General features: G+C 44.2%; 1 protein-coding gene across 2 annotated transcripts in view; it reads left to right on the top strand.

The window, feature by feature from the left end:
• Positions 1-23,501, top strand: part of faap100 (FA core complex associated protein 100) — a 29,615-nt gene extending 6,114 nt beyond the window's left edge. The window contains exons 2-9 of one of the 2 annotated variants that reach the window (XM_078571023.1): positions 48-166; positions 7,217-8,205; positions 9,414-9,570; positions 9,957-10,780; positions 15,274-15,416; positions 15,762-15,878; positions 20,011-20,097; positions 22,295-23,501. In XM_078571023.1, the coding sequence (XP_078427149.1) occupies positions 48-166; positions 7,217-8,205; positions 9,414-9,570; positions 9,957-10,780; positions 15,274-15,416; positions 15,762-15,878; positions 20,011-20,097; positions 22,295-22,426 (2,568 nt within the window). In that variant the 3' untranslated portion in view covers positions 22,427-23,501. Of the gene's footprint in view, positions 1-47; positions 167-7,216; positions 8,206-9,413; positions 9,571-9,956; positions 10,781-15,273; positions 15,417-15,761; positions 15,879-20,010; positions 20,098-22,294 lie in introns of those variants that run through there. The other variant, XM_078571024.1, reaches the window with a different exon arrangement.
• Positions 23,502-26,454: the final 2,953 nt, after the last annotated feature.

The raw sequence follows: 26,454 nt of genomic DNA, 5'->3' as shown, positions 1-26,454 counted from the left end.
TGAGGGGAAAGGTTTAAAAATGTTTACTTTGCCTTCTGTGTTACTAGGTTGTGTACAGGTTACCTGGTTCTGTATGGCAAGTGGAAGTGGACAGCAAGAGTGAGCGGTTGCTTGTGCTGTGTGCTGGCTATGGAATATACAGCATACCATTAAACCAGAAGTGTAGGTAAGATGTGTTCTATGTAATATTGTACTATTTAAGCAGTAGTAATATGCATAAATAATATATTGCCAAACAGGGGAGCTGACCGAGACAGAACACAATTGCTATTTGAGCATACCTGAAAAGTGCCATGTTCGGTGTCGTTTGCATTGTTATGCTAAATTAGGGTTTTCGTGATTCTAGAATAATCCGTCAAATAAAAATGCATGCAAACTCCCACATTCTTTGTTATCAGTCAATCAAATAAATCCCCCAATGATACGATTTCTTGAGCTGGAGTTTTTTCATTAAAGGTCCGGGCTGTTATTCATCTTGAAGGTCCTGCTATGAGACCGCTATATTATAATACTGATTAATGGTCTGTAATACAGCCATGGTCTGCAACAGCTCAACCCATTGTTCAATGCGCTGATGGTTGTTAGCACTTTATTGTATATTAATCTATGTCTAATATACAGTGTGTTTTCTCATGGTTATCTGCAACTGATGAAATTCCTGTGGTTTTGCTGTGATCATATTTAGAACTTGCAGTGATTGAGTCAAAAAATATAATTGAACTCTGCTAAATGTATTGTGAAAATATATGTGCTGGCCTTTTGTATCTCGAGGAACAAAGATGGTAGAAGATATGCTTCAGCTATACAAAGATCTGGTTAGACCACACCAACTGTGAGCAGTTCTGGGAATCACCCCTTAGAAAGCATACATTGATCTCGGAGGGAGTTCAGCAAAGATTTACCAGAATGATGACCTGGACTCCCAAGGGTTAAATTCTGAGGATTTGGGTTGTTTTCCCTGGAATTTAGAAGGTTGGGGATGATTTGACTGAAGTTTTCAAGATATTAAGGGTTACAGATGCGGTTGATTTGGTAGAAACTATTTGGGGAGTCTAGGATTAGGGGACTTGGTCCAAAAGTTTGAGCTAGACCTTTCAGGAGTGAAATTAGGGACCACTTCTACACACACAAGGTGGAACTCTCCCGCAAATGGCAACTGATGCCAGATCAATTCTTCATTTTAAAACTGAGATTGGTAGATTTTTGTTAAATAAGGCTGCTATTAAGGGATGTGGGGGCGATGGTGGGTATATGGAGTTAGGTCGTAGATCAGCTATGATCTTATTGAGTTGCGGAACAGGTTCGCGGGCCTAAATAGCCCACTGCTGTTCCTTTGTCCCTCATGGCTGAGTGAGAGTGACTATTGAAAAATATTTTCTCTTTAAGTTTTGAATGACAATAAATCACTCATGAGCTTTGTCCTCTCAACATGACATTCATGCCTCTTGATACTCTCTTCTTGAACACGTCCTCAATGAGAAATGGGTATATTCATTCCAACATATATAAAAAATGATTACAAGAGGAAGATAATTACATCGGTGTTGGCGCTCCTATCATCCGAATGTGTACAAACTGCAACTATTGGTCTCCAACCACCAGCAGTTTGACATTGTTGCCATGACAGCATGGTGACTGGTGTGAATCTGTCAGATTCACTGTTGTGTCTGTCACCTCAACTGATCCGGAATTAGGAAAGAATTATTTATTCGAGCAAGAGAGTTAAAATGAGCGGAGGAAAAACTCCTAACCAGAGGCAACATGAGGAAACTCCTTTTTATGCAATGAGTGGTTAGAGTTTGGACTACAATGCTGGATAAGGTGGTGGAAATGGGTTCAATAACAGCTTTAAAAAAGAAATTGGATAAATTTTTGAAGGAGAAAAGTTTGCAGCGATATAGGAATTGCTCCCTGAGAGGGTTATGCAGACTCGATGGGCTGAATCGCCTTGTGTACGGCACTATTCCCTGCTTCTAAGTTCATTTTGAAATATCCTCAACATGCTTGTGGAACTAAGCTGCAGCGCTTACCCTCGTGCCTGAGGTTGAACCCACTCTAATTCCACGACGATTTTACAATTTCTTGAACAAACCTGCATGTTGAACCAAGGTGCCTTCATTCAAGCAATGAGGCTATCGGGGAATTAATCATGTTATTGAGACATTTTCGGAGACATATTCTAGTCAGGGCCAAAGACTATCAAACCAGTTAGTCCTGAGACAGAAGTTATTAGATTGCTGACCAGTGCACTGTTATATAGCACTCGATGCTGTTACGAGCGCTTTGACAAACACTTATAGCGTAGATCTTTGTGAGCTGAGTCCAATGCAATGCACAGCAGGATTTTCATCAGTGAAAATGGCCGTCTTGTTAACCAAAACTATTATTTTTTTGATCTCTGAAGATCTTCCCTCCACAGCTTCCAACCTCATAGTCTCCCAACCTCGGACAGCCCACTTCTACCTCCTCCCCAAAATCCACAAACAGGACTGTCCTGGTAGACCGATCGTGTCAGCCTGTTCCTGCCCCATGGAACACCTTTCTTTCTATCTCGACTCCATTCTCTCTCCCCTTGTCCGGTCTCTTCCCACCTACATCTGCGATTCCCTGATGCCGTACACCATATCAACAATTTCCAGTTCCCTGGCCCCAACCGCCTCCTCTTCACCAGGGGTCCAATCCCTCTACACCTCCATCCCCCACCAGTTTGGTCTGAGGGCTCTCCACTTCTTCCTTGAACAGAGGCCCGAACAATCCCCATCTACCACCGCTCTCCTCCGTCTGGCTGAACTTGTTCTTTTCACTGAACAATTTCTCCTTAAACTCGTCTCACTTCCTCCAAATAAAAGGTGTGGCTATGGATACCCACTTGGGCTCCAGTTATGCCTGTCTCTTTATGGGATATGTGGAACATTCCTTGTTCCAATCCTACTCGGGCCCCTTCCCACAACTGTCCACCAATATTCATTACAAGCCCACCAACTCCCACAGCTACCTCGACTACAACTCCTCACATCCTGCTTCCTGTAAGAACTCCATCCCATTCTCTCAGTTCCTTCACCTCCGTCGCATCTGTTCTGATGATGCCACTTTCCAAAATAGTGCTTCTGACATGTCTTCCTTCTTCCTTAACTGAGGTTTCCCACCCATGGTGGTTGACAGGGCCCTCAACCGTGTCTGACCCATCTCCCGTGCCTCTGCCCTCACACCTTTCTCTCCCTCTTAGAGCCACGATAGGGTCCCCCTTGTCCTCACTTTTCATCCCACCAGCTTCCACATTCAAAGGATCATCCTCCGCCATTTCCGCCAACTCCAGCATGACACCACCACCAAACACATCTTCCCTTCATTTCCCCTGTCGGCATTCCGTAGGATCTGTTCCCTCTGGGACACCCTGGTCCACTCCACCATCACCCCTAACACCTCAACCCCGTCCCATGCAATCGCAGAGGGTGCAACACCTGCCCCTTTACTTCCCCCCATCTCACTGTACAAGGGCCCAAACACTCATTTCAAGTGAAGCAGCATTTCTCTTGCACTTCCCTCAATTTAGTCTACTGCATTCTCTGCTCCCAATGCGGCCTCCTCTACATTGGAGAGACCAAACGCAGACTGGGTGACCGCTTTGCGGAACACCTGCGGTCCGTCCGCAAGCATGACCCAGACCTCCCTGTCACTTGCCATTTCAACACTCCACCCTACTCTCATGCCCACATGTCCGTCCTTGGCCTGCTGCAATGTTCCAGTGAAGCTCAACGCAAACTTGAGGAACAGCATCTCATCTTCCGATTAGGCACTTTACAGCCTTCCGGACTGAATATTGAGTTCAACAATTTTAGATCATGAACTTTCTCCTCTGTCCTCATCCCTTTTTGATCCCCTTTTTTTTTCAACTGTTTATTTTTTAATTTTTATTTATATATATTTTTTCCCCACCTATTTTTATTATTATTATTTTTAAAATTTATTTCCATTCATTGTTTTATCTCCACCTTTTAACCTATTTCGATCCCCTCCCCCCACCCCACCCCCACGAGGGCCATCTGTCACTTGCTCATCCTGCTTTCTATTCTTAATGTCACCATTAGCCCCTCCTTTAGCCAGTATCACCAGCATCAGCACCCCTTCGGCCTTCTGTTTATGACATCTTTTGCAATCTCTCCTTTGCCTCCACCTATCACTGGCCTTCTATCCAGCTTCACCTGTCCCATCCCCCCTTAAACAGTATATATTTCACCACATTGTTACCTCTCTTTAGTTCTGAAGAAGAGTCAATCAGACTTGAAACGTTAACTCTGTCTTTCTCTCCACAGGTGCTGTCAGACCTGCTAAGTCTTTCCAGCAATTTTTGTTCTTGTTTCAGATTTCCAGCATCTGCAGTATTTTGCTTTTATCCTATTGTTTTTTTATTATCAGTAACAAAATTTAGGACTAAGGCCAGGATTTTTCCACCCTCCCCACAGTAGGGCCAGCGAGCCATTGAAATCTCCCATTCACATCGGCGGGACCAGAAGAAACCGTCATCGTGAGGGGCTGGAAAATGCCAGCCTAAATTTCTATATGGATTGTAAATAGAATAAGACTAAAATTCAAAATAAAGCAAGACAGGAAGTAAAGTTATTTAAGAAACATTGGCCATTACGCCACAACCAGATGCTGGAAATGCACAGATGAATAGAGTATTAGTTGCTAGGCCAGCCCAGTTTATTGTTTCTCAACCTTTGTGACCTTTGGGAAATGCGTGAGAAAGGAAAGAAAAATTATTATTTTGAGACAAAAACAGAATTACCTGGAAAAACTCAGCAGGTCTGGCAGCATCGGCGGAGAAGAAAAGAGTTGACGTTTCGAGTCCTCATATTTTGATCATAATTTTGAGACACAAGTGTGAAAAAAGATCTATAGAGACAGGTGAAAACGTGGAAAAGAGAAATAAAGTTTCTGATTATTTTGCTAACATTTTTGAACATGACTTGAGTAAAGTTGGCATCAAATTTTTGATGAAGCTAATAAGTAGAATAAGATTGAAATATGAGCTACAGAGACAGCCAAAAACTAAAATGACATTTAGCATTAAAAGCAATCTTGTAGATACACCATTCTGTTTCATGTTGGAGGAATATTTTCCGCTCTTAATAAAACCTGTACCATAAAATATTTAACAGCTGCAGCCCAATAGCTGTAACACGACAGCTGCTTTCAAACAGGAATCTCAGTCTAGACTGCCATTTAATGCCCAGACTTCCCCTAGGGGGTATGTTTCTCAGTATCAGCTCAATCACCTCGGGAGAGTGAAGAAAGATGGCGGGGGAGGGGATTTACTTCATCCACTGAGTGCATCTCCTGTCTGGCTGACAAAGGAGCGAGATCTGTCTGATTGGTAAAGGGAAGAAAATGAAAAGTTAGCAACTGAATTTGCAACTGCAAGCCTTGACTGATTCAGCAAGCTTTCCACTTGTGGCTCATTCTAAAGCTGGACACATTGCATGATGGGACTGGACAGTGGGTGGAGTCCCAGCTTGAGTGCTGACCCCTGCTTTGCTGTTTATGACAATTCATGGAAAATTCAAGTGATTTGTTAACCATTCAGACTCTTACATTGTCTTGTCCCATGAAACTCAAATTCCTGTGCATTTGAGCTGCTGCTCTGGACCCAAGCCCGTCTTGAGGATGTTTTTTTTTTCCCTTCTTGGGCCCATCCTCTTCAGTCTTCTCCCCCTTCTGTTATGGGCTGGCCTTTCATTTCTCCTGTTGGGTACTTTGCTGCCACTAGTCTGTACCTCATATTCTCTGGTTTTCCGCCTGCACATTGCTGATACAGGCTCAAACCCAGTATTCTCAACTGTCCTCTCTGTCTCTCTCCAAAGGACCCATTGAGGAATCCATCGTTGCCCCTTATGAGCAGCAATCCCAGTTGTCACATCCCCCTCTCTCGCAAACCTTCTTGCCCAATGTGTTCTCAGGAGCTGATGTCTTCCCAACCTGTTCAGCCCTCTTACCACCGCTTCTTTGAACTCTGCCTGTGGATCACTCATCATCCCTCTCCACATTTCCCTCCAGAATGTTGATTGACTCATTAATAAGGCCCCTGCAATTCACAACCTTATTGTGGACTATGGCATTGACATCTTTTCTTTGACAGTAGATTGCCACTTACTGAAAACGCCTTGGGCTAACTCTCTACCACCTACCCAGCCAAACTGTGATGGCGGTGTTGTGATCCTTTTCACCAAGTCACACCTTGATCTCTCACTCTTTGGTACCTTCCCCTTCTTTGAGCCCCCCACCTTGTTCTACCCTGCTCATCTGTCCTCTTAAAATATCTGTTGTCTACGACAGATGAGATCATACATTCAGCTTTCTCTGCTGCTCCTTTGAACCATGAATTCCTCTGCCTCTGGCCTCTTGTGCAACCCCTCCTTCCATTTCCTCACCATTGGCAGTCATCCCAGCCCCAGGCTCTGGAATTCCCTTCTAGGTCCATCTGCCTCTAACTCTCCTTCTTTAAGATCCTTTTTAAATCTCCCCACTTTGACCCAGCTTTGGGGTCACACTGCCTCATATCTCCTTTGACTCAGCATCCATTTTGTACGTTGCACCTCTGTGGAGTGCCTTGGGACACTTTTTTTTCTCTATGTTTAAAGGCTCTGGATAAAGGCAAGTGGCTGTTTTTGAGGCATTTTATCAAAATTAAGGTAACTGGAGAGTAAAGCTACACAGGACAATTGTAAAAATTTGCTGTGCTCTGTCATGTCATGCCACATTACTTGCTATAGTCACAGAGGTTTAAAAAAAAATGTCAACGTAAAAATAGAAGAAATACATCTTGGTCCAACCATTGCTCTCATGGGTGCCAGGGCCTTGTAAGTGAACATAGGAGCCACTCCCATTCCCACAACTGAGACACTTACAGGATTGCTGAGCCATATAATGGACTCCTCTTCACTCTCTGGCTTTGCTGTGTTTACACAGCATATTCTGCAAAATTGGAGAATCCCTGACCTTTTCCCTGCATTATCCATAATCATTATCTGGCAGTTTGAACTGAAAGGCCTTCTGAAATATGGACATATTTTCCAGTTTCTGACACTCGGCAATGTTTTAGTATATCACAAAAGTTGTGTCAAAAGTTTTGTGGCTGATTTTTATCTTCAAATGTCCTGTATAAAATAATTATGCGGTTTGTTTTCCACACCCCCACCCCCTCTTTTTTTTTCAGCCTTACTAAAGAGACAGGAACTCGGGAATCGCTCTTTGATGCTTCCCAATCGGAGAGTAACTGTGGGAGTCACATGCCTCGTGTCTGTGCTGTCAGTGCTGAAAGATGCATTATCAGGGAGTCTGCAATCTTCTCCTTCATTGTGTCAGATGATGTTGTCGCGACGGTGGCTAAGGAGGATCAGAAATGGAGGATGAGCTTCCTCAGACTCCCGCCTCTAGGCTGTGAGGTTCAGCTGTGCAGAAAAATTGAAGACATAGATTTTGCTTTGCATCCCAATGTACCATGTTGTGAAAAATCTCTCCGATCAAGCCACCCGCCAGTGTTAAGTTGCATTTACCCTCACACCGTGAAGGATTCCGAGGAGCGGACAAGGGGTGACGATTATCTCTGTCTGGAACCATCTCTTTTCAGTCTGCTCTTTAGTGTTGATGCCAACATGCTGAACTCACCCATCATCCTTTGTGGGTTGCCAGATGGGCAAGTTTGCTTTGTGCCAATGAAATATGCCAGATCTGAGGCCAAAGGTCATGCATCACGAATAACGGTGCTGCACCACCTCGAACAACCAGTGGTTTTTATTGGAGTTGTGACAGTAAAACAGGAAGGGAATGATGATCAGGAACACCAGTCGTCAACAGTCAAACCACTGATTCCTGACTGTATTGTAGTGATCGGGAAAGGTGGCAAAGTGGTGATTATCAAGGCCAGTCTTCAAATGGAGATGTGGCTTCCCAACTTCATTCAGTATCACCTTCGAGGGCCCATCGTCAGTGCCTGTTGCCACGCTAGTACCCTTTACTACAGCACTTGCTGGGATTTCTTCAGTGTTGAGCTTGTGCATGGGGAGAAATCGTTTGGATTAGCTGGGAGGACAGCAGATGAGAGGAACGGCCAATCTGAATGTGTTCTACCCTCCATTCTTACACCCATTAGTCTGAACATCTGTGGGGTTGTAGCTGTTTGCAAACCTTCACTGACAGCCAAAGGTAATAATCTATCTGCATCCTTAGCCAGGACTCTGGTTCAGGTGAAAGGGCTTCGACCTGAACGTTAACTCTGTTTCTCTCTGCACAGATACTGCCTGACCTGCTGAGTATTTGCAGCATTTTCCCGTTTGTATTTCTGATTGAGTTGTATTTTCTCCCCCCCTCCAACTCCACATTCTCACCAAATTCAGAGTGGGTGTCATATTCTCTGGGCATCTGACTTAAGGAGTAGAGGATTGAAAGGAATTAGTTGAAGCATGAGATCTGATCAAAGCTGAATAACAATTTGTATACGCCAGTCTGTGAAGTCATGCCAGTGATGTAGATTGCTGATAGGCAAACATTTAACATCAATTGTGTTATTGGAAAGGTACTCGTATTCCTAATTCTCTACTAAAGGAAACCTTTTCGAATCCTTCAGAACCCCTTGTACTAAAATTTTCCCACCTTGGCTCCTGCTGCTTTGGTATCCAAGATCAGAAGAGTTGCCAATCTGCATTAATCCCTCAGGCCCCCTTCCTGAGTGATTCTGTGGTCCTGTGCTGAGTGTACAGATTGAAAGTGAGGGGGCTGGGAGGGGGAGGACATCTGAAAGTTTACATTGCAAATTGTTCACCCTGTCCTTTAACATTGGCATTTAAATTTGCTCATACTGTGGGCGGGCGTGGAAGGAGAGCGATTGATTATATTAAACACAGTCGCAGTCTCGTAAAGGTCCATTGTAATGTTGCACTCCTTTTAATGTAAGTGCTGGCAGATTTTTTGCTGTTGGTCAGTGAGTATTTCTTGCTCTGCTATGGAACTCCCTCACCACAAGAGCTGCCATTAATGCTGGGGGTGGATAATGTCTGTAACCTGTTGTGTGAGGCTGCTAGGTATTGTTCTAATTTAACTGCTATTGAATATCACATCTCTAGGGAGCGAAAATATTTTCTGTTCTGTGTCATACTATTGCATTAACACTCCGACTGACCGCAAACTCTTTGGTGTATTTTGCATGAAGAGAAAAGTGTGCTTGACAAAAGCACCTTCATTTTCTCTCAGTTTGAATGTTCTGGTTTTGATCCTGACTTGGGTGGAAAGATTGACCGAGTCTCGGAACCCTGACTGCTGCCGGGTCAGCTCCTGGGATAAAACACTGGGATGCAGGTAGGCTGGAATGGATGATGTGGGGCTTCCCTTTGTTCACAACTTGTGTTTTTAACCAGGTGATGTCGATTTAGCAGCGCTGACTGAGAAAGGCAAGGTGATGGTGTGTACTTTACCCTGCAGTCTAAGTGCAACCCAGAGCTTGAACCTTACAGCAGCTAGCGCAGGACAGCGCATTAAGGACCTTCTCTCTGGGATTGGCAGCGTCTCCGACAGGTAAGAGGACTGTGCTTAAGTTAAAGTTTCCTCTGGAGTTGCCTGGTTTATTGCTGAGACGAGCAGACCACTCGTTCACAGCAGTGAGGACCCTGTAGCTGGCGAAATGTCCCTGGTTTAAGGTGAGGTTGTGGCTCCTGATCAGAAAGTGTGAAGAGGTGACCAACCAGGGGTGGGTTCTCTACGACCCCATTCGTGGTCGGATAGCCTGCTACTCGTCACTGTCTAAGCTTACGTATGAAGAATGGGCTTCTTGGATTATTCACAGGAAGTTGCTGCCGCCTGTGGCACACTCTCAGCATAAAATCAGTATTTAGAGGAGAGGAGGAGAAACCATCAGGACATCGGCAAACAAAACTCACTGTCGTTTTTGCTTTGGTCCCCAGAATCACGTCCTTGAAGTGTGTCATGCAGCAGAAAGACAAGGCTTTAAAAGGGCTCAACCAGGACTTCAACTTATGCTGTGCGCTGCTGTCCAATCAGGAAAGCCAGGAGAAAGGAATGGTGCCCTCCAAACAACCAGTCAGCTGCCGAGTCACTGCGAGGTGGAACCGTTTACTGCTGCAGGATTCGCTAGTCGTTTCCTGCATTTTGGAGAACCTCAGCGACTGGCTGCTGGAACACAGGTGGTCTCTTTGTGTGAAGCTGGTTATCCAGACATCTGCTTTGACCAAGGGCTCGGAGAGCACAGCCTTCACTCATAGTTTTCCCATCAGTGAACTTGCACCTGGAAAGAAAATGGAGGCCACCGTCCCTTTGAACTCTGAGAGTGATAGTTTTGTAGCTCTTCCCGTGTCGGTTCACTGCTTTCTCTATTATAGTTTGACCAGTGTTTTGCCAGGGAATGCCAGTGAGCTGCCTTTCTCTCATAGTTCCTCGCTGTCACCTAGGTTTTCAGAAAGTAATGGAATTTGCCTGCCCCTAAGCACTCATACTATTGACTTGTTAGATTGCCTGCACATTCATGGAGGAGGAGCAACTGAAATGGTGTCAGCCCTGAATAACAGCCACAAGGCTAGCACATCAGACCCATTGGAGATATTTCTACGGTCCTTTATGAGGCCTGAAGTCAATTATGTTAATGGCAGTGAAAAGTTAAAAGGGTCTTTCAGTGTTCCAGGTAGTGAAAGCACAGCTAAAGGACCTTTTTCAGCCTCCATCAAGTTGTCCTCTGCTCTGGTGAAGGTTGCTGTGAAAGATTTGGATACAGGTGCGAAAGTTTTATTCATGAATGATGACCTGTGTGCTGTAAGCGTGTAAATCTGAGATGTTCTGCACCTGGTTTGATTTCTGGATCACTAAAGTGCTGAGTGGCAGCACAGCCGACCTGTGCCAAGACCTCTGCCATTTCCTCTGCTAAGCTTGTTACCAGATGACACAGAGGAGTGGCTGTTGCACAGAATTTCCCAGCACACTTCCACTGGGCCGCTCCCTGACCACTGTTCGGTGCTTCCTACAAAGACCCAGCTGTGAATGGTTCGTTGAGTGGGAATTACCAATGTGCTAACCCACTGACAATGTTGTGAGGCTTTTTGAGGTAGATTTTGACTGTGTGATAGTATCAAACATGTGATGACTAGTTGGCAGCACATTGTATACCTCTCCTGACTTCAGTGGAAATAAAAATAGGCAGAAAGGTAAAATGGCTGATGATTTCGTCGTTGCACAAAGTCAAAATCTACCCTCCCCTGCCACCCCCAATGGTTTGCTCTCTTCTCCATTGTTTTTTTTCTCCTGCTTGAGATATTGAGATTAGTTCCAGGTTTAGGCATTGCCCTCTGGCAGCTCATTATCCATATATGGGCAGATTATTCAATTATTCGTATGTACGTGTGCTCTTACAACAGGGATCAGTAAGGACAAGACTCCCATTGCTGAGGTCAGTTGGCATTCCCTACAGGCTGGGAATAAACCATTGTTTCAGTAGAAGTATATTGGAGGTACAGAGGAGATAAAAACAAATCACCACCTTCAACACCTCTTTGATCCTTTTGTCTGTGACATCTTTTGATTATCTGCTCCTATCACTGCGTGCTTGTCCCTACAAACACCCCACCCTCAACTTCTCTCCCCCCGCCCCTCAACTTCTCTCCCCCTGCCCCCCACCTTAAACCAGCTTATATTTCACCCCTCTCCTAACTATACTCAGTCCTGTTGAAGAGTCATGTGGACTCGAAACGTCGACTCTTTTCTTCTCCACTGATGCTGCCAGACCTGCTGAGTTTTTCCAGGTAATTCTGTTTTTGTACAGAGGAGATTGTTGGGCTGCCCATTACATTGATGCCTTTGCAGTTTGTACACCATAGCAGCTCACTGGCATCTGCACGTGCTGTTTGTGCTCTGGGCATGACACATTGAGGACTAAATGACTATGTATTCCTGGAGTTTTTATCACATGACCTCCCTCTTGTCAACCACCCCACCCAGTCAAACATCTCCTAATATTCTAAAAAAAAACCTATGTTTAAAGAAAGTGGGGGAAAAAACCCCCCACAATATTTCTCCTGGGTTATTCACAGCGGCATCCGAGAGATTAATCTTTAATTTCCAGAAACTCCAGGACCACCAGGCAGGGGTGACGACCGAAAATGAGCATTTTGAGTTGGACGGAACAAGGGTAAAGTACTAGTTGTCCTTGGAGCTGCTATGTGTCCCTTCTGGCATTCCTTTGTATGGAATTTTCTGGAACTTTCTCTGGGCTGAAGCACGAAAAACCCATGAGCATTTTGACTAACTGCAGTCTTTAACAGATGTTGCAGCTGGTTTTATAGCTGAAGGTTTTTTTTGTTTTGAGGGGCTGTTTTGTCATTAGGGTTTCAGTAAAGTATAATGGTCCATTTAAAGTGGAAAAACAGGCTGCAGGGTAATCACAAATTTTGGCTTTTCAAACTTTAGTCGAGCCTGGTGGGGGGGAGAGCATGTATGGCTGCCAGCTCTGATTGGATGTATTCCTGGAGGTTTTATCACATGACCTCCCTCTGTCAACCCACTCCAACCAGTAAACAGCTTGTTTTCCATCTCCCAATATTTTAAAAACTTACATTTAAAGAAAGTGGAGGATAAACAATCCCTCAGTTTTTCTCCTGGGTTACTCACAACAGCAACCAAGAGATTAATCTTTAATTCTCAAAAACTCCAGGACAATTAGGCAGGGTGATGACCTAAAACGAGCATTTTGAGTGGTATGGAACTAGGGTAAAGTACTAGTTGTCCTAGAAGTCATGAGTTAAGCGAATCACATAAGAAATGTAGTGGCTTAAGTATTCTTTCTGCTTTGTATAATGGTACCGATGCATTAAATTAGTTTAGGGTGGGTTAAATAAACCTTAAAGGGGGGGGGGGGGGGGGGTTAATAATAAAAGCAAAATATTGCAGATGCGGGAAATCCGAATTAAACAGAAAATGCTGGAAAATCTCAGCAGGTCTGGCAGCATCTGTGGAGAGAGGAACAAAGTTAACGTTTCGAGGCCAATAAGACTCTACTTAGGAATTGGAGTGAGGTAGAAATGTGGTGGGTTTTATGCTGCTGAGAAAGGGGGAGGGGCAGGTGGAGCAAAATAGAAGATCAGGGATAGGTTAGTGGGCGGGGGAGATTAAATGACAAAAGATATGGAACACAAGACAAAAGGAGTGGTATTTATTATATTGAAGACTAAAGCTTTGGTCCAGAGTTGGCGTTAATAGCAGAACAAAGGTCAACACTGAAAGCAAAATAGCAGAATATGTTAATAGCAGAGAGAGGGGTCAGCACTGTCTTAAAGCAAAAACATGAGAACAAGACGGGCACTTGGGGAGAAAAAATTCGAAATGGAGGACAGAGTTCATGGTCTGAAGTTGTTGAACTCAGTGTTGAGTCCAGAAGACTGTAAAGTGCCTAAATGGAAGATGAGGTACTGTTCCTCCAGCTTGTGTTGGGCTTCATTGGAACGTTGGAGTAGGCCGACGACTGGGGGGACTTAAACCCACCCAAGATAATAAGTTCGCTTTGTTTGTGTTTGCTTCTCCTGGACTGCAGTCTCAATGATTTATTAATTCTAGTTTGATACCCTGGGATGAGCTGCTAGGAGTTGGTGGGCTTTCAGTCATTTACATTGGGTGTTACTGCTAAAGATGAGCAGGATCCACAGTGCATAGAACAAACCATGACACTCACGATGATCACACAGCTGGATTATGTGAGGAAAGTATCTAATTTTACTCTGCTTTAATACATATGGTGAAGATGGTATCCATTTAAAGCGCTTGCTGCTCCTAACAATACTTATTTTGGGCTAGGTTCAGGTTTGGGTAGGGCTGTCAAAAATGTTTTTCGGAAGAGGCAGTTTATTAAAATCAGAAAGGCAGTTAATTTCGTAATATTAAAACCAGCTGAGTCCTTACCACTATGTGATACCTCTTCGCCACCCCACCTCCCCAAATAAATGCTGAAATAATTTTGATTTTTGGAGGTGGACAATGTGCCGTGTTACACCGAGATAAAAGCAAAAAACTGCGGATGCTGGAAATCAAAAATAAAAACAAAAATACCTGGAAAAACTCAGCAGGTCTGGCAGCATCTGCGGAGAGGAACACAGTTAACGTTTCGAAGAGTCATGCGGACTCGAAACGTTAACTGTGCTCCTTTCCACAGATGCTGCCAGACCTGCTGAGTTTTTCCAGGTACTTTTGTTTTTGTTGTCGTGTTACACTATATTGGAACCTGACTGCTTTGTCGTGTTCATACTACAAGTCAAAATGTATAAGCTTGAGCAAACGAGACAGAGAAATAATCAGCCTCCATTTGGCATAAAATGGACTTGATGCTGATCCTAATTTTCATTGCCAGACAGGCAGAGACTGCAGTGTTTCCAAGTCCTTCAGCCCCGTTTCTGCCAATGGATCTACCCGGGGTTGAAGTTTAGCACTGTACTGTTGCAGTGTTGAAGTTGCTGCTAACTCGGGGAATGTGTTACAGAAATCTATGAGCAGGATTGGTGTACTGCAGTGCTGGAATATTACCTTCCACTTGTCTGTTGGATCTCGGACTGATGTTACTGCAGGTACCAACTTAAAATGGAAGACAGATCTGAAACCCAAGATTCGGCCCATTACCCTGAAAATAGTTTCCTGCTTTGAATCTGATTGGTTTTTTTTTGTAGTTAGTGGTTTGGCCTGGACTGGAAAATTTTAGTTATGCGGCAAGATTGGATTGGGCTAGGATTATTTACTTTGCAATAGAGGAAGCTGAGGGGAGGCCGAATTGAAGTGCATAAAAATTTGTAGGGTCCAGATAGAGTGGATAGGAAGGACTGATTCCCCTTGGTTGAGGATTCCATAACAAGGAGCATAGATTTAAGGTAAGAGGTAGCAGGTTTTGCTGTGAAAAGTTTTTTCACCCAGAGGGTGGTAAGGGTCTAGAACTCACTGCATGAAAAGGTGGTGGAGGCAGAAACCCTCATAACATTAAAAAGTACTTAAATATGCACTTGAAGTGCTGTAATCTACAAGGCCACAGGCCAAGAGCTGGAAATTGGGATAAGGCTGGATGGCTTCTTGTTGATCAGTCAGAGCCAAATGCCCTCCTTCTGTCCTGTAAATTTCTGTGACTTCTTTTCCTCATGATTGACTGCACTAACATTTTTTGCATTGGGTGACTTCAAAGTGGCCCTTTCTGAGCTTTTTCAATGAGTTGTTGTGTTCACTTTTTTTGCACCCCCACCACAGGAAATGCTGAGGAGAATGGATCTGATGTCCTTCAGTGGCTGCTGTCTGCCAATCCCCAGGTGGCGACAGTAAGGACGAAGCCTCTGCCGTTTGTGCACTGCACTGCCCCAGACGGCAGCAGTGTCCGGATACTCACAAAGCAGGTGAATGGTTAATGCTCGGCCTTGTAGATGAACATCAGTCAGTTACTGATGGGATTACATGTCCTGCCCATTATTAAAAGGCTTATACAATGAGAGACAGGAGAGGGCAGCAGCAACATGTGATGAACGGTGGGTGGGGAGCTCTCAGTTTTTGGAATAATTTCTATAGAGTTCAATTGAGATATTGTTCAATGTACAGAATGTGTAGTGTTTGTTTGTTTAATTTCAGCGGCAGTATTTAATGACTAATCGGTGATATCCCTCACATTAGTCGCATTTAGATCTAACAGAGTGACACTGCCACTCCAAATACATTGCATTTTTCTTTTACTCCTTTCCCTACAGGTTGTTGTTGCCGATTTCTCTGTTGATGGACCACTCAGTACAGTGGAAATTGTGATGGAGTGTTCCTCGCTCACTATGTTTTGTTTCTTGCATCAGGCAATTGCACGGCGTGTCCAGGTAGGATATTGACAGTCTGCCCCAGCACAGAGCTATCCCCACACTTGCTGCCGTACATTATGCAGTCTTTAATAGTCCATGCAGTCACCCAGGCTGATCCCTGCTGCAGTGCAATACATTATCCAGTCATGCATATTGTGCTTCAGTGGAACTTTGACTGAGCTCTGAACTGATCATCTGTTGTTACTCATAGAATCCTGCAGCACAAAAGAGACCATTTGGCCTATTATGACTGTGCTGGCTCTTGGTCTGGTATTTTTTCCCATCAATTGGTGAAGCTGTTCATCAGAATCAGTTTGATGGTTGTGTATTTTCTCCTTGTTACCACCGGACAGCAGCCCTGTTAAATGGAGCTGATAAAACCAGTTTAGTTTTGATCTCTGTGTTTGGTGCAAAAATTGTTTCACTTTGACCTGTTGTCAGTCTGCATGGCTAGTCAATCATTGAAAAGACACTCAAAAGTGAAAAGAGAGTCCAGGGAGAGCCCCTTGCAGTTCAAAGTACTCCTCAGTTTTATGCAGTGATATAATAGATTAGACAGAATTTTGTTTGAAGTTTTTGAATAAAGTCAAGTTTCCTCTTGTATGGAGATGCTGCTTTGTAAGATCTGTAGGGAAGAGTAATGGGACCAATACTTCAAGCTAGCTGTTCTGGAGCCATGGGACCCCACAAAAATACTTTATTAGGGGCAAAATCTGAGAAGAGTGGATTTTGTGTTAAGCACTTTTATGCTGGTAAGAATGAAAGATTTCCCTTCAAGATTGGGAATGTGCTACCTCTCTTAACAGGCAAGAGGATAGGTGATTGAATCATTGGTCTTTTGACTTTGATTTCCACTGTTACTAGATAGGTAATGAAAAGATTTTTTTCTGTTACATAAAGTCTCTGGGTGGTGAGAGGTGGAGTTAGGGTTGAGAAAAAGCATTCGGCCCATTGAAATCCAACGCTCTAATACCCTAATTCGCAAAGCCTGATATTACAGCTGTAGAAAGCAAGGCAAAGTGATGCTGAAGCACAATGTTAGTGGGAAAATACAAAGTAGGCTGTCTTCATTCCGTATTCCAACATGGATCCTCACCGCTTCCTGACTTGGCAAGTTAATTATCTCCGCAGTGGGATGGTGGTGGGGGGGAGAAAAGGAAATGAAGGCAAATAGAGCTCAGCTACTTCTGTGTAGGAAGGGTGGAAAGATTAGGAGGAGTGGCTGCACAAGGCCACCCCCTCTCACCACCCCCTCCTTGAAAGTTAGCCATTCACTGCAGCTTGTCTGGGTTTCTCCTTGGTTGATAATTGGTTTACTTTTAGGGCACCTGGAGAGGGAAGTACAGAGGGTGAAAGAGGACAGAAGGAGTAACAGCACAGCTTTTCTTTAACAGGAGAAAATACAGCTCAAATCACTGGCATGTACAAATCCTTAATCTTTACAAGTTAAATTAATTCTTTGTGGAGTAATTTTTTTTATTCATTCGTGGGATGTAGTCTTCGCTGGATGGACCAGCATTTATTACCCATCCCTAGTTGCCCTTGAGAAGGTGGTGGTGAGCTGCCTCCTTGAACCACTGCAGTCCATGTAGTGTAGGTACACCCACAGTGCTGTTATGGAAGGAGCTCCAGGACTTTGACCCAGCGACAGTGAAGGAACGGCGATATATTTCTAAGTCAGCATGGTGAGTGACTTGGAGGGGAACTTCCAGGTGTTCCCATCCCTTGTCCTTCTAGATGGTAGTGATTATGGGTTTGGAAGGTGCTATCTAATGAGCCTTGGTGAGTTCCTGCAGTGCATCTTGTAGATGGTACACACCACTGGCACTGTGTGTCGGTGATGGAGGGAATGAATGTTTGTGAATGGAGTGGCAATCAAGCTTTGTCCTGAATGGTATCATGTTTCTTCAATGTAGTTGGAGCTATGCTCATCCAGGCAAGTGGAGAGTATTCCATCACACTCCTGACTTGTGCCTTGTAGATGGTGGACAGGCTTTGGGGCGTCAGGAGGTGAGTTACTCGCCGCAGGATTCCTAGCTTCTGACCTGCTCTTGTAGCCATGGTATTTATATGGCTAGTCCAGTTCAGTTTCTGGTCAATGGTAACCCCCAGGATGTTGATAGTGGGGAATTTAGCAATGCTAATGCCATTGAATGTCAAGGGGCGATGGTTAGATGCTCTCTTGTTGGCGATGGTCATTGTTTGGCACTTGTGTGTCACGAATCATAATTGCCACTTGAAAGCCCAAGCCTGGATATTGTCCAAGTCTTGCTGCATTTGCACATAGACTGCTTCAGTATCTGAGGAGTTGCAAATGGTGCTGAACATTGTGTAATCATCAGCGAATATCTCTACTTCTGACCTTTATGATGGAAGGAAGGTCATTGAGGCAGCAGTTGAAGATGTTTGGGCCTAGGACACTACCCTGAAGAACTCCTGCAGTGACGTTCTAGAACTGAGATGATTGAACTCCAATAGCCATAACCATTTTCCTTTGTGCTAGGTATGACTCCAACCAGCAAAGAATTTTCCCCCTGATTCCCATTGACTCAGTTTTGCTAGGGCTCCTTGATGCCACACTTGGTCAAATGCAGCCTTGATGTCAAGGGCAGTCACTCTCGCCTCACCTCTGAAGTTCAGCTCTTTTATCCAAGTTTGAACCAAGATTGCAATGAGGTCAGGAGCTGAGTGGCCCTGGCGATATCCAAACTGAGCTTCAGTGAATAGGTTATTGCTAAGCAAGTGCTGCTTGATAGCACTGTTGATGACCCCTTCCATCACTTTATTGATGATCGAGAGTAGACTGATAGGCCGGTAATTGGTCGGGTTGGATTTGACCTGCTTTTTGTGTAGAGGACATACCTGGGCAATTTTCCACAGTGCCAGGTAGATGCCAGTGTTGTAGCTGTACTGAAACAGCTTGGCTAGGGGCACAGTAAGTTCTGGAGAACAAGCCTTCAGTATTATTGCTGGAATATTGTCAGGGCCCATAGCCTTTACAATATCCAGTGCCTTCCGTCATTTCTTGATATCATGTGGAGTGAGTCGAATTGGCTGAAGACTGGGATCTGTGATCTGTATCCAGAAGAGGCCGAGATGGATCCTCCGCTCCTTGTAGATGGTGGACAGGCCGGTTGTTGCAAATGCTTCGGTTTTATCTTTTGCACTGATGTGCTGGGCTCCCCCATCATTGAGGATGGGGATATTTGCAGAGCCTCCTCCCCAGTGAGTTGTTTAATTGTCCATCGCCATTCACGACTGGATGTGGCAGGACTGATCTGTTGGTTGTGGAATCACTTAGCTCTGTCTATTACTTGCTGCTTATGCTGTTTGGCACACAAGTAGTCCTGTGTTGTAGCTTCACCAGGTTGACATCTCATTTTTAGGTACGCCTGGTGCTGCTCCTAGCATGCCCTCCTGTACTCTTTGTTGAACCAGGGCTGATCCCCTGGCTTGGTGGTAATGGTAGAGTTGGGGATATGCCGGAACATGAGGTTACAGATTGTGGCTGAGTACAATTCAGCAGCTGATGGCCCACAGCGCCTCATGGTTGCAAAATCTTGATCGAGATCTGTTCGAAATCTATCCCACTTAGAATGGTAGTATTGCCACACATTGACTCCAGACCCCATGAAGCCTCATGGCATCAGGTCAAACATGGGCAAGGAAACCTCCTGCTGATCACCACGCAGATGAATCAGTACTTCTCCATGTTGGACATCACTGAGAGGAAGCACTGACTAGGTAAGGACGACAGATTTCCTTAGGCACTAGTGAATCAGATGGGTTTTTACGACAGTCGAGAATGGGTTGTTTAATTGTCGAGAATGGTCATCATTAGACAGCCCAGATTTTTATTGCATTCAAATTTTACCATCTGCTGTGGTGGGATTGGAACCTGAGTCCACAGGGAATTACCCTGAGACTCTGGATTATAGTCCAGTCACAATACCACTATGCCACTGCCTCCCTTGATTATTGACATTTCTTATTCAAACAGTCACTGTTTATAAAAAATAATGAAATGAGAGGGACATACAATGTAGGCAGTGCTCATTAAAATACACGCTTAAGAGCTTCATAGCAAACGTCATTTTACTAGTCCTCTCAAATTGATTAATTGTACGTGTGTTTCTTTTACGCTGAACAGATGCTTTTGGAGCAGAGTTCTCCCAGTGGTGACTCACTGCCTGGCCTTCGAGTACAGTGTCTCAGACAGCTGGTACACAATGCAGAGGTAAGGGGAGTGTGAAGCAAACTTGGGAATACTGCAGAGTCTGAGTTAAGGTGCTGGACAGATGTTGGGAAGGCAGACTGTGCTTGTGATCATGTAATTGAAAAACACAAACCCCAAGATTAATGTGCATCTACCATTTCCCCACACGGTCCCCTGCCCCCCACCAACCCCTCCCTCATTCTGATGTTCTCTGAAACAACCTAAATATTAACAGTCAACTTAGAAAAAAAATGCCTGCTGAAGTAATGACTCTTTTGATGGAGAGTTTATCTGGCATGCTAGAGTCCTCTGCTGGCAGTAAAAGAATGCACAAATCTGTCCATTTTGCATTCATAGAAAAACTCCCAAGGACCAAAAGAATACAGCAGCCTAGCTGTTCTGTGATTCCAGTCCCACACTAAGTTGAAGACTGTAAATGCTTTCAAGGCAACTAAAGATGGGAATTATATACTGTTCTTCTATTCCAAGAATAAATACATGCTAAGTTTTTTAAATTCCTCTTTTTTTTGGTTACTGGGAGGCAGATTGAGTTCCATGAACAGAATTCCCATCCCAACAAAAATGCAGTTAAGTTTGAAATTCCTAAAACAATAAATATAGGATTTGTTTTACTTAGTCAAGCTCAATTCCACTTTTACCTTCCTAAGCTCCGTGATCCAGATATACAGTTTGACCTAAGAGCAGAAAATGCTGGAAATATTCAGCGGGTCTGGCAGGATCTGTGGCAAGAAAAACAGGGTTAATGTTTCGAGTCAAACATAACTCTTCTTCAGAACACATTTAACTCAAAACATTAACTCTGCCTCTCGCTCCACAGATGCTGCCAGACTTATTAAGTATTTTCCGACTTCCAGCATTCACGGTACTTACATACGAACGTACGAATTAGGAGCAGAAGTAGGCCATTCAGCCCCTCAGGCCTGCTTTGCCATTTCATAAGATCATAGCTGATCTAATTGTGGCCTCAACTCTGCTTTCCTGTCTACACCCTATACTCTTTGGGCAGAATTTTGCCCTTGATGGGCGGGCGGGCCCCACCAGCTCGGCCGGGCAGCCGATCGCCGCCACCAAAACGGGCCCCGCCGCCATTTTGAGTGGGCGGGCCAATTAAGGCCCACTCATTGGGCTACCCAACGGGAAGCGTTATGCACTTCCTGTGGTTTGTTGGGTGGGGGGGGCAGAGGGATTCCCCAACTGTCAGAGTGCGTGCATGCGCATGAAAGAGCGCACATCTCCCTGGGACTAAGTGCTGCCTCAGGGAGAGCGCTGAAAGTTTTATAAACTTCAAAAATAGAAAAATAAAAAAATTATTAACATGTCCCCCTCATGTGACAATGTCACACGAGATGGGACATGTTAATAAATATCACATAAAGTTTTTAAAAACAGACATGAAACCTCATCCCACCAATTAAAGGACCTTTAATTGGCTTAATTATCCTGTCAATGGCCTCAATTGGCCATTGACAGGTCGATGGGTGGACAGCTGATTTTGCTGTGCCCCCACCTTCCTGAATATTTAAATGGGGCGGGATGACATCGGGGGTTCCCCCCAACGTTATCCCGCGTCATTTTCGCGTCAGCGAGTGGGCCCCGCCCCTAGCTCGCTGACGGAAAAATTCTGCCCTATGACTCACTTTTCAATCAACAGTCTAACTCAGCCTTAAAAATATTCAGTGATCCTGCTTCCATTGCTCTCCAGGGAAGAGAATTCCACAGTTTAATGACCCTCTGAGAGAAAACATTTTTCCTCATCTCTGTCTTAAAAGGGAGCACCCTTGTATTTAAACTGTGCCCATATCTAGTCTATCTCATAAGGGGAAACAACCTTTCTGGATCCACCCTGTCAAGCCCCCTCAGGATCTTAAACGTTTCAATAAGATCACCTCTCAATCTTCTAGGTTCCAGTGGATACAGGCACAACCTGTCCAGTCTTTCCTCATAAGATAACCCCATCGTCCCAGGAATCAGTTGAGCAATTCAGTATTTTGCTTTTATTGTACAGTTTGACCGATTTTCCTAACTTTGCGAATGTGAAGCAGCTCAGCTCGAGAGTCCACTGCTGAAGCACTCTCTCTCCAGACTGCCTAGAATAACATCTTGGATGTGAATGCAGTTTGTTTTACCGAAAATACAAGAAATTTCTCTTGTAATCTTCAGATGATAATTTCTTTATTTCGACCTTGTTTTATTTCAGGCCCTTCTCAAAGAGGTGCATTCACTGCGTGACCAATTGTGTGTTGGGGCGGAAATGAACATGAGTGACACCGTGGCCAAAATTCTACAACTGTACGTGCAACTGAGGAACACTGATCTAGTTATTGTGTAACAAATGGAATTGTTCAAAGTGCCACAATCTCCAGATAATGCTGAGCTTGTTTTCCACTTATTTTTTTTAGCAGTCCACATCTAATGAGAGGGGACTTTTATGTTTTGTGTCAGTTTTAAATTGCTAACTTGTTGAATGCTGATCTTCTGATATTTCTTCCATTTGCCATGTGTCATGAAGAAAGAATTGTCATTAATGTAGCTCCTCTCTCATTCTCAGGAGATCTCAAAGAACTTCGCAGCCAGTGAATTACTTCTGAAGTGTAGTTGCTGTTATTTTGTAGACAAACTTGGCAGCCAATTTGTGCATAGCAAGGTTCCACAAACAGCAGTGAAATAAATGATTCCCTTTGACCAGCTTAGTAGGTGTTGGTTGAGAGACACATTGGCCAGGATGTCAGGAGAGGTGCCTCCTCTTTGAGCAGTGCCATGGGATCGTTTATGTCTACTTAAACAGGCAAATGGGGCTTTGATTTCCAAAAGATGTCATCTCTGACTGTGCAGTGCTCCCTCAGTACCCCATTGAACTGGCAGCCTGGACGATGTGCTCCAATTCCGCTTTGGGCCTTGAACCCATGATCTCCTGACTTCGAGACCAGAACGTTACCTTTGTGCCAAGCTGACACTCAGTTATTACATAAAACATAATAGCAGCCACCTTGGGGAATGCAAATATCTGGACTGGTCTGAAGAAGCAGAATCACTGCACTCCAAAAATAATTCATTACGGTAAACACCTTGAGACATTTAAATGTTGTGACGGAGCTCTATATAAACCTAAGGGAATGGCAATGATGGTCATAAGAATTGTGGACCAGGACAGGTTAGAGTCTGTGGGCTGATATTTTTCTGCGATAGTTTGCAGCCTTTGTACCATTTGCATGAGCCTCATTGCTAAACAAGGACTTGCATAACCCAGCATTCCACGGTGGTAAAATGTGCCTGGCAGTGTGATCCCAGGCATGTGATGGGTTCAAGTGGGAAGCTAGTTTTATCAAATGAGAGTGATACAGAAATGTAATTTAAAAAAAAAATTATAGAACTGAAAAGCTTGAAATAAAATTGTTTGGAAATAAGTTGCTGTTTGGTATTCATAAGTTATGTTTTTTTTATAGAAAACGTTAGCGTAAAGCATTATAAAGTGTTGGAAAAACTGGAGGTAAATTCACTATCCAAGAGTCATTTAGATAATGAAGGCTCCATTATTGATCCTGAGACTGCATTGTGGTGGTTGAGCCACACGGGGGGTTGAGGTACAACAGTTGGTCTCAGTGCCCTAATGTTTAGGGATGAGGAAAATTTGATCATGTTCTTTTTCCTGATTGCTGATTTGCTGAAAAGGACAGATTTGGATTTTAATTGATGACGGGTCTGTTTTCAGCAACTGATACTCACTGTTGGGACGTGTGAACAGTGCCCATTAGGACTAATGCTTGTTGAACTACCTTCATTGAGGAAGTTGACATCTTCAGAAGAGCAAGAGGGAAGAAAATTAGAGAGGAAAAAATTATGAAGGAATGGTGCACGATACAAATTTACAAGTGGAGCTCTTCACTGATGGTTCCAGAGTGTTATGCTTTAATTACATTCCCTCAGATAATGAAGCTGTCTGCCTGCATGCAGCAAGACTTGGATAATTTCAGGCTTGGGCTGATGAGTGGCAAGTAGCATTTGCACCATAAAAGTGTCAGAAAATGACCATCTCCAACAAGAGAGAGTCCAACCACTTCCCTTTGACATTCAACAGTATTAGCATCACTAAATCCCCTGCCTTCTGGGAGTTGCTATGAACCAGAAATCCAACTGGACCAGCCACATAAATATTGTGGCTACCAGAGCAGGTCAATAACTGGGTATTCGGTGTACAGGGCACAATTTCAAAACTTGCAGATGATACGAAACTTGAAAGTATTGTGAACTGTGAGGGGGATAGTGTAGAATTTCATAAGGACGTAGATAAGTTAGTGAAATGGGTGGACTGGTGTCAGGTGACGTTCAATGCAGGGAAATGTGAAGTGTTTCATTTTGATAGGAAGAACAAGGACTGACAATATTTAAAGGGTATAACTCAAGGGAGCGCAGGAGCAGAGGGAACTGGGTGTACTTTTTTGAGAAACAAAAATCAATAAATCAAACTTAAAAATCGATAAATCAGAGGGGGTGACGGCCCCTGGTGGGGCCACTGTAGCTAAAACAAAAACTTACAAAATCAAACCAAAATGCCATTTCCGGGGGTGATGATGCACCCCCCAGCCCACCGATCGCGGAAGGCCTCTAGTGTACCGGCGGACACCGCGTGCTACCTCTCCAGGGCCGTCCGGCCGCGAACATTGCCACGGTAGAGGGGCAGACAGACAGACAGGCAGGACAAGCCCCTTGACTGCCCAAACAAAAACAAAAAGTGCTGGAAAGACTCAGCAGGTCTGACAGCATCTGTGGAGAGAAAGACGGAGTTAACGTATTGAGTCTGTATGACTCTTCTTCAGAACATTGACTGCCGCTGCCTGGACCTGTTGATGGCCAAATTGTCCAGGCTCAGAAGGAAGCTTAGGAGGAGGTCCCCCTCCCTCCCCGACTCCCTCCGCACTGGGTGGGGACCTGGATGTATATGTGCATAAGTCATTGAAGCTGGCAGGACAAGTTGAGAGGGTGGTTAATAAAGCCTAGGGTACTGTATTCTTTATTAATAGGGGCATAGAGTACAGGAGCAAGAAGGTTATGTTAAACTTGTATAGAAGACTGGTTTGGCCTCAGCTGGAGCGTCCAATCCTGTCGCTGCACTTTAGGAAAGATGTGAAGGCATTGGAGAGAGTGCAGAAAAGATGCAGAATGGTTCCAGGTATGAGGAACTTCCGTTATGAAGATAGACTGGAGAAGTCTTCCTTGGAGAAAAGAAGGCTGAAAGAGGATTTGATAGAAGTATTCAAAATCATGAGGGGCCTGGGCCAAATAGATAGGGAGAAACTGTTCCCACTTGTGAAAGGATTGAGAACGAGGGGGCACAGATTTAAACTAATTTGCAAACGAAGCAAAAGCAATGAGAAAAAAACTTCACAGTGAGTGGTTAAGGTCTGGAATGCACTGCCTGAAAGTGTGGTAGAGGCACGTTCAGTCGAGGCATTCAAAAGGGAAATAGATTGTTATTGAAAAGGAAGAATGTTCATGGTTATGGGGAGAAGGCGGGAGAATGGGCACTAAGTGAATTGCTCATTCAGAGTGCTTGTGCAAAGACGATGGGCCAAATGCCCTCCCTCTGTGCTGTAAAATTCTGTGATTTTGTTATGAGTGGCTCATATCCCGACTCTGCAAAGGCTTTCCACCACCAACAAGTTAGCAATGAGATGAAACAATCTCCACTTGCCTGGATGAGTGCAGCTTTAGCAACACTATCCAGCATAATGGTCCGCATTCCATCACCAGCTTAAACACCCACTCCCTCCACCATAGCTGCGGTGTCTACAATCCACAGGATGACAAACGCCACAATGTTTTACACTTACCCACCTATTGTGTGATCTACTGCCCAAGCATTGCGATCTTGGAGGCAATTAAAATGTCTGTTTCTGAGTGGATCCATATGAAGTTGTAGGAAAAGGTGACCAAATTTTGTAGTCCTCTGGCCAGACTGCACCTTGAGTACTGTGCCAAGAAACAAGAGGCGCATTGATGCACTGCAGCAGTGCAGAGGCTGCTCCCTAGCCATGGGTCTGAGATAAGAGACGAGAACAAGACGATTCATGCTGGAAAGAGATGTCTGAAAGGTGACCTTTCAGAGTTATACAGGATACTAATGTGGAAAGCCATGAATTAAACTGGAAATTGAATGAAAGGATGCAGGTTTCAACCAATAAAAGACTGTCTTAAGGCTCATACCCAGAATTATTCTTCACGCAGAGTGATCAACATTTGGAATGAACTTCCAAATAGCATAGTTTTTTGTTTTTATTCCAAATAGCATAGTTGAGGCAAAATCTCGAAACGCTTAAAAAACAATTAACTGTAGTGGTGGAAAGACTAGAATATGGATGG

This window comes from Cetorhinus maximus, chromosome 24, assembly GCF_964194155.1.
Source record: "Cetorhinus maximus chromosome 24, sCetMax3.hap1.1, whole genome shotgun sequence".
NCBI classification, from domain to species: Eukaryota; Metazoa; Chordata; class Chondrichthyes; order Lamniformes; family Cetorhinidae; genus Cetorhinus; species Cetorhinus maximus.
The sequence above is the reverse complement of the archived record's forward strand: the minus strand, read 5'-3'. Positions and strand labels throughout refer to the sequence as shown.